Genomic DNA, 9134 nt, shown 5'->3' on the forward strand with positions numbered 1-9134 from the left:
GGTTATGTTTTATGGCGGTCTCTAAGGCACGGAACTGCAACACAGATCGTGAACAAACACTCGGGTGCGTGCTGTTATAGGACAATAATCAACGGCAGGACGAATCCAAAATGGCAGACTGAAATCAATGTAGGCTTGACTAGGCTAACTTAATAAACGAAACATAGCAGGTAAATACTGGAAATACCTGTCCACGAACAAAATGTGCAGTAATGTCACTGGGGATATGTTTTGAGTCCCCCACCAAAGCAGCCGCCACCTCGAGTGGCCGGTATCTAGTGTTCGAGGCCTCATTTCCACCTGCCTCTATTGCAGCCCTGGAATCTTTCACCAGCGGTATTGCAGGACTTTCACTCACACAACACATATACAATTTCATTAAACAACCTTACACACCTCATGCATAACCCTTATACAATCACATATCGGTTCACGCTTCTCTTACCTTTACTCACTCCCTCAAGGTTCTTTTGGAGACCGACTTAGTCTTTCTTCCCACCCCGGGGCTTCCCACTCGTGACAACAGATCACTAAGACAGAGCTTTGAAATAACAGGCGTCTGCCGTGCCTTTTTCCTACACGGCCTGTCTGTTGCTTAGAGAGTGAAGTCCCACGGGAGAGATCGCAGACGTACGGGTCTTAGCCCAGTCCCATCTGGGGTGCAGCTTGGCTCCAAAATATATTTCGTTTTGTTTCACTCTTTACCAATAACCTGACCTGGTCTGTGTCACTGTGACGGGATTTTCGTCGAGAACGGACACTTTCAAACACACCATCACCCTATAAGAGTTTTCCATGAAACAGAATATGAAACAGATTCATTTCTGTTTTCTGCATACACACCAGGCCTCTCTCTCTCTCTGTGTGTGTGTGTGTGTGTGTGTGTCTTTGGTGAACATCTGTTCATACAGTCCACCAGCCCAGTGAATTCTCAATAAGATTACATATTACTCATACTAGGTCTCCCTCGTGTTTATTTCATGTATATTTTATATACAACATGTATAATTAAGATGATGTGTGACCTTTTGAGTACCCGCTGTCCCCAGATTCGAGGGTCATATCGACACCGAGGGGGAAGCGACATGATTATATTACTAGAGTGATGAACGACAGAAAAATGAGCATAATAATAATAATAATAATAATAATAATAATAATAATAATAATATTATAATGTGTATATATAGAAAAAATATGTAAAAATCTACCATGCGCATACATTTCATTTGCATATGGAGTGTCCAAATTTCCATTTGTAATCGGCAAACATTTTAAAATATGAATTAAAAAAATTTATGAACGTTCAGTCTTATACGAAAATGTAAAAAAAAAAAAAAAATTTAAAAGATAATAATAATAAAAAAAAGTCCCTGGTTTGAACACTGGATGTCACTCTGACATAGAACTGAATTCTAAAAAAATGGGCCGCTCGTGATCTTTTTCCGCTCTTACAGAGTTAATGACGTTGCTTCTGTAGTATATTCTTTACTAAGTTTACACGGTTTGTCAAAGAGAAATTTTTCCCCCCGGGCGAAATTTGTAAAAACGTTATTTACTCAGCACTGTACGTGTGTACCGTAGGATGCGCTTGCATTGACACATTCGTTCGGTTAAATTAAAAAGCACCGTGATGGTGGCGATCGTACGCGGCCATATTATTTATCCGTTTTTTTCTTCATTTGAGTCGTTACAGGTGTCCTGTGGTGTGTAAATTTCTCTACCGTGTCCCCAGTAAGAAGCATCTAGATGCCCATGATGCAGAGTCTAATGCAGAGTTGTAGCATTTAGACAATTTAACTCAGATAATTAATTAATGAAATGTCTTACAGCAGAATATACTGTTTAACCCTACCCCCCCCCCCCTCCCCTCCCCCCGCTTCCTAATATTTTACTTGCAGAATCTGCATAGGAGTATTGTTTGTACCTCCGGATGGATTCATTTCTACAGAGAAGCTTTTCTCGATGCCAAAGAATTTTTCATGTAATATTACCTTTTTTTTTTCCCCCCACCTAATGATTATTTTCAGTAAATAATCATGAGTTTATAATTCATTTTCGTTTCTAAATTATTCTGTAAAACGGTTTTTGGCTTTTCTTTTTCTTTTCAGAAAAGGTGACTTGGACCCAAGAGATCTCATTAGCCTTTACCCGGGCATGACTGTCATCAGTGAAGACTTTAAATCTCAGCTTCCTAGCGTGAGCAATGCTAAAGACCTGAGGAAGCTAAATAACGAAGCCCAGGCAGAGTATCAGAAGTATCTGAGCTTCCTCTGCCTTTATTTAAGCGAGCTCCGCAGGACTGTTCGGGGTCAAATCTTCCTTCAGGACATTGATACTAACCTGCTTAAAGTGTACTTAAGGCTTGGGGATGATGAGAACCTGAACCGGCTTGTGTCTCGTCGTAATGATTGTGTACTGGATGTGTGCATGAGAGATCTGGAGCGTCATAAGAGGTCGGAATCTGAAAAGGTTTTACTTGGTATAACATCTCAGGACTAAACGAGTCTTTTGAAGCAGCACTGTGTTCTTGCGTTTCAGATTTTTCGCCATCGGACTGCTCTATCAAAGCCACGGTCAACATTTCAACGCAATTCAGGTCTGTTGTTCGGTAATAATACATCAGTGCTGGTCCTAGACTTGTTGGGGTCCTAAAGAATATTCTGTATGGGTGTCATGGGTGCTGATGGTGTCTATGATGTGACCAATCCTATTCTCGCTGTTTGAGGAGACTGCTGGTCATGCTGGTTAGAAATTAGAAAATGTATTTTCTATGTTTATTATGTCTGTTATAATATTGCCTAATAATAAACAACAGTGTGATTTTTGAGATAATTATCTGCATCAGAGGGCAAAGGGCACCAGGGAGTGGGCTAGGCAGTTAAGGGAAAGGCCAGGACACGAGTTCAATAGGGAAGGGTGCACCAGGACAGTCGGGATGGGGTAGAGGGCAGTGGATGAGTGGGCCGGGACTGTAGGTGTGGATCATGGCAGGGGGAATGGTGAAACTGGGCAGTGGGTGGGACGGGGCAGTGGAAATAGCGGACCAGCGTAGTGACCAGCGTAGGACCACGGTAATGGGGAAAGGTGGGGCAGGGCAGTGGGGAAATGTGGACCAGGATAACAGGAAAGGGCGAAACAGGGAAGTGGAGAATGGTGACGCAAGTCAGTGGGGAAGGTGTAACTAAAGCAGTAGGAAAATGTGGACCAGAGCAGTGGGCAAGGGTTGACCAGGGCAGTTAGGATAGGGTCTAGGGTAGTGAGGGGGATGAGCTAAGACTGTAGGGGTGGACCAGGGCAGTTCGGGTGGGGAACAGGACAGTGTGGAATAGTGGACCAGGGTGGTGGGAAGAGGTTGGGCCAGGGTAGTGGCAAGGGCTGACCATGGCAGTGAGCATGGTTGGGCCAGGGCAGTAAGGAATGGTCGCCCAGGGCTATGGAAAGGGGTGTACTAAGGCAGAGCAGAGGGGTGGGCTCGGGCAGTGGATGTATGCATCAGCACAGTGGGTAGTGTAGTGTGGAAGAGTAGAAGAGGGGTGGACCAGGGCAGTAGAGGGTTTGCATTTGCATAATTTGCCTATAAGAATGACTGGCACTGATGTATGAAATGAATAAAATAATTTTAAAAATGCAATGGAACAATACTACATATAGTGCACATACTGAAATAAATAAAAAACAAGCCTGTAATTTTGGCAGACCTGGGTGTGGATGGTGGATGATGAGAGCGTGGATTCCTCCGAGCCAAACGTTTTGCTGCACGTTGTAAAAACTCTCTCTCAGTTGAAAGAGAAATCTATCATCACGGAGTTTATAGACTGGGCTCTTCAAAAAGACCAAAAGGAAAGTATATTCTAACTCAAACACATATACACAAGCTGGAACGCTGAGGGCAGTAATGCTCCGAGGCAGACTTTCATCTGCAGGATTCAATATACAGGTGCATCTCATAAAATTACAACACCGTGGAAGAGTTCGTTTTTCCCCTCGTAATTGAATTCGAAAAGTGGAACTTTCATATATTCTACATCCATTACACATAAAGTGAAATATTTCAAGCCTTTTTTTTTCTTTGTTTGTTTGTTTGTTTGTTTGTTTCAATCCCGATGATTACGGCTCACGGAAATCAAAAACCCAGTGTCCAGAGAATAGTATTTTAATTTGTGTTGTTAATCTACAGCTTGGCGTGTTAATCTTTACTGAGAGAGATCCAGGAGATCGAAGCACATTTGAACCTCAAGAAGCGCTTTCCATTTTAACAAACTACCCCGACGCCTTAGTTTTCTATTTGGAATTTTTGGTCAATGAACAGCAAAGTCAGGTTAGTGCATGATTTTATACACAAACGAGACACATTTAGCAATACTGTGACTAGAAATAAAACGTATATATATATTTATGAGTGTGAATGTAATAAGACAAAAATAAAACAAACAATCAAAAAATGCAGATTATCTTATTACTAAGAAACCACAAAGTGCGAAGCCCCGCGTCCTGAAGACTCTGAGAGAAAACTTAAAGTTACTGCGTTACCTCTGATTGTTACAAAGCGCTGACACTGGAGACTCCTTCCATAAATATGAACGTTTTTCTTCGTTAAATAACGACTCGTTATTCATCATTATTTATTCTTATTCTTAAACGACACATTACAATCACTTTGCATTATTATAAACCTGGGATTTGTTTCGCGGACACACCTAGTGAAATATATCGACGTCTTATGACCAATCAGAATCAAGAATTTAACCGTTCTGTGATGTAAAATATTTGAAAACATAGCGCTAACTTTTTTTTTTTTTTTTAATGGAAGCGCAACTTTTACGACATTGTTTATATAAACACCTGAAGGCTTTGCACGAATTTAACAAGTCTGTCTGAACAAATATCATAGCAGTTTTCAACCCAATCATTTAATACCGCGCCGTAGCCGAAAATGGTGAAGCTGAGGTGTGGTTATCACACCCTCACGTAGTCATGGAAAGAATGTGCCTTAGTTCTCACTTAAGCTGCGATAGCTCTGAGCTACAGAAGGAGATTTACACAATTATATCTGTGCTTTGCATGATTTCATTTAATTACACATTCAACAAAATTCCCGAGTAAGGGTAAAGCCGCTCACGTTACGGATCGTCGCAGACTCTGTGTTACGGCGATATCTTTAATCATACGCCCAGCTGGTGTGGAACATTCCTTTTTTTTTTTTTTTTTTTTTCGAAAATAAGTCTAAAGGTTAAAAATGTGATGAGAAGAAATAGGGAATATAACCAGGCACTTCATACACATTTTTAATCTAGATTTGAAATATTCGTTTTCATCCTGATTTTTGTTCATTGTGGTCCTGAAGTCTAATTTCGTACAATATAATGAACTGGAGGAAGAAAACTTTCAGTATTCCACAAACTCCCTTTAAATAATTATTAAATTATTACAATATGGAGTTAATTTAACATTTCAACAGTTCATTCAGTTAAATAATGTAATATTTGAACTGCAGTCATACGGTATTTATTATTATTATTATTATTATTATTATTATTATTATTATTATTATTATTATTATTATCGAAATATTTAAAATGTAAATGAATTTTTTGCGCGAGATTAATTGTGAATGCCTTCAATTTTTATTTTTTTTTTTTAAGCCACATTTTAATGCTTAGTAGTTTTCAAAGAAAACAAAAACGATATAAATAGTTATCAGTATCGAACGATGCTTAAAGGTTCGGTATCGTTATCGGTATCCGAAAAGAAAAAGTGATATCGTTCCATCTCTAAAAGGAATAACTACCACTATAACTACCAAAACAGAAGAAGTGCTTTCCATTAAATGCCAAAGACCTTTGTACAGACCGTGACTGTCTGATACAAAATGGTATAATGTTCAAATTTCTGTATATTTGTCTTTCTTTTTCAAAATATAAAATAAGCAGACATTATTGAAGAACTTCTCTTTCCCTAGACGGAGAAACAGCACACCCTGCTGGCCAACACATACACCACTCAGATCCTCCATGCTGAACGAGAGATGCGGAATAACGATACAAACACGAAGGAAATGAGGCAAAAACTACAGCAGTTTCTGTGGCAGTCCTCCGTCTATGATGCTGATGATGTATATGGTAAACACACACCATGATTTAACTCACAAATGCTGAGGAAAGTCTGCTGCTTCCTTTATTATCTAGCGAGGGATGTCTCGTTGAGCCAGAGTGGATTATTTGTCAGTAATAGCATGTCCAGAAGTGTTGTATTCCTCTTATACCACAGCTTTAAAGAACAAGTCAGTCAGTAAGTTTTCCACCAATGGAAAGTCTCCAGGACGGAAGACGTCGTGGTTTCTTGGTAACATCACGAGCAGTGTTTTCTGTCCTATTAACTTTAACGAATACAACAATACGATTTTTATTAGAGCTCTGCTTGTAAAAAGCTCAAATGAGTCATCTAGAACTGAACAGAACATAAAAGCTTAACGCGCATCCCTTTCCTTACGATAAATAACGCCTTGATTTATTCATACCGCAGCCAACATACAGTCATCCGCTCTCCATGTGGAGAAAGCGATCCTGCTGGGGAGAGTCGGGGAACACAGAAAGGCCCTGCGGCTTCTCGTCGGTGAAGAACGAGATGAAAACGCTGCGGAAAACTACTGCCGGAGGACCTCTGCTGGACGAGACAGGGAATTCACGCAGGAGCTCTTCAGCTGGCTGCTCCAAGCTTACCTCGAGTCCAGGCCTCACGTGTCTGCGGCGGTGGATCTCCTGAACCAGAACCCTGTAGCTTTTAATCTGCTCAAGGTGTTGGAAATGCTTCCTGACTCCTGGTCCCTTCAGCTGGTGATGCGTTTCCTGTGCGAGTCACTGAGAGCGACGACGCACGACAGGAGGATGAGAGGCCTGGAGAAGAGCCTGGCCATGATGGATAACCTCAGACAGAGACACGCCTGGGTGAGGAGAACATTAGTCCTCATTTTCTGCTCTTTATTTAGTAAGACTAGTCTGTTTAGTAGTTTTATTGTGCCTTCTATTCCTCTTATTCAGTACTTCAGCAAAAAAATAACAACACTGTATTTTATATCAGTTTATAGTTAGGTTTAAAGTCGTGAGATGGTCCAGAGAACACGTTTCTGTTGTCGCTTAGGGTCGCCTTTCCCTCACCAGCCTCAATATATATATTTCAATCTGTCTTGAAGTTAATAAGACAAAAAAAATTTAGCCAAAACTGACCAAAGAGCGCTGACACTGAAGACTCCTTCCAAACAATGTGAAATACATGTCTCCATACAGCAATATCAACGATATCAGCGATTACGCACTTATCGTATATAGAAAGGTTAAAATATTAGGACACGCGCAGTAATATAAACCTGTGATGCTCATCGCAGGCAAAACTACTTTCAGAGGTGCTGTTATAGAAAAGCCGTCTCGACTACTTCTGACCAATCCGAACTGAGAATATAAAATCTGAATGATTTTATAAATGATTTCCATCTGCTCTGCAGTCACCAGGGTTAATGCTTCTCACCCCTACAGATACAAGCAACACAAGGAATGGTCAAAATGGACAGAAGCCGGACGTGTCGTTCTTGCCGGAGGCAGTTCACCGGGCCGGAATTTCTGCGCAGGTCTACGGGGGAGCTTGTTCACACACACTGCTGCAGCACAAACGACAGCCGGTAAAACTTTTACCGTCAGTTTGGTGTTTTCGACGTTCTTCACGTGTCCGTGTGGGTTTGCTCCAGGTTTTCTGAAACCCAAAACTCTTTCAGGTTCTCCGCCTAATCTCCAAAAACATGCTAATAGGTAAATAGTATGCTAATTATTATGCTATGCTAAATTTACGCACCTCTAGGCGAATCTGTTTGTCCACGGACCGGCGTCTCATAATCAGAAGTGATTATTATTTTGTCTGTCCTAACGTCTCACTCCTGGAGTATTCAAGCAGTCGTCTATCTCTCATCAGACCTGAGCTGTAGTTACTGAATTTACTTCTGATTAGAGAATTCTCTTCAACTGATTTTCAACAGCGACTACAGCAAAGAATCATTCCAGTATTACTTTAATGATTTATAAACCCTATATACAGACCAAACGAATCATTACGATGCATTGACATAGTCTAACACTATTATGAAGCGCTTATGTGTAGCTTCTACAACTTTCTCAAAGTCATGAATGTGCTCTTAGTCAAAACAAATGACTAGGGTTAGGGTTAGGGTTAGATACAGATATCTATTATTAAAAGCAGTTTAAGGGTGGCTCAGTGGTAAAAGGGGCAGTGGTGGCTTGGTGGTTAAGGCTCTGGGTTACTGATTGAAAGGTCGGGGGTTCAAGCCCCAGCACTGCCAAACTACCACCGTTGGGCCCTTGAGCAAGGCCGTTAACCCTCTCTACTCCAGGGCGCGCTGTATCATGGCCGACCCTGCGCTCTGACCCTGACTTCCTAACATGCTGGGGTATGTTTAAGAGTGGTACAAGGGGTGTTGGCTTGGCGGTTAAGGCTTTGGGTTTAACCAGGTATGTGAGGAAAAGAATTTCACTGTGCTGTAACGTATACGTGACCAATAAAGACTCATTAAAACATCTGACCCGTGTTCGAATTCTTCCTCAGACCTCCAATCCTAATAATAAAGTCACATGAGCAGCATGGTTAATGATTTATAATCACGTAATAATCATAGATAAATATATGGTTACATTCCAATACGCTTACATCAATAATATGAGGTTCATTGATTTTATATTTACTTTAGACTTAGAGGCACCAAACTATGATGAATGAATGAATGTACAAGCCAATCAGAAACAAATATGGGTAACTACACAAGACACACTAAAGACACTAAACCTATACTAAACACTGCGAGTATCCAATCCGAGACGCACATTTGGGCGGCCCCTCATTTCATTATCTACGCGACTGAGGTCGCCTTTAATGTGTTGTATACTCGTTAGCATGTTCGTACCCTGGCTGTGTTGTATTCTCAGGGCGAGATTGCTACACGAAATGAATGGACGATATTTCTCTATCATTATCGTGAAGTTTTTATTTTCTTTGCTGGGTTTCAGTTGCTTATATTTAGACGTCTGGCTTGAGGGCTCACGGCCAGCACGAAATGCAACGTAGCATGGGTC

The 9134-nt window shown here is 41.0% G+C and overlaps 1 protein-coding gene across 1 annotated transcript in view; it reads left to right on the forward strand.

The window, feature by feature from the left end:
• Positions 1–8584, forward strand: part of si:ch211-266g18.9 (transforming growth factor-beta receptor-associated protein 1) — a 12842-nt gene extending 4258 nt beyond the window's left edge. Inside the window, exons 4-11 of the mRNA XM_053682456.1 lie at positions 1902–1984; positions 2112–2456; positions 2542–2599; positions 3700–3841; positions 4179–4321; positions 5963–6122; positions 6526–6947; positions 7533–8584. Of these exons, the coding sequence (XP_053538431.1) occupies positions 1902–1984; positions 2112–2456; positions 2542–2599; positions 3700–3841; positions 4179–4321; positions 5963–6122; positions 6526–6947; positions 7533–7679 (1500 nt within the window). The 3' untranslated portion in view covers positions 7680–8584. The remainder of the gene's footprint in view (positions 1–1901; positions 1985–2111; positions 2457–2541; positions 2600–3699; positions 3842–4178; positions 4322–5962; positions 6123–6525; positions 6948–7532) is intronic.
• The last annotated feature ends 550 nt before the right edge of the window (positions 8585–9134 follow it).

The sequence above is a fragment of the Ictalurus punctatus genome, chromosome 9, assembly GCF_001660625.3.
Source record: "Ictalurus punctatus breed USDA103 chromosome 9, Coco_2.0, whole genome shotgun sequence".
Classification (NCBI taxonomy): domain Eukaryota; kingdom Metazoa; phylum Chordata; class Actinopteri; order Siluriformes; family Ictaluridae; genus Ictalurus; species Ictalurus punctatus.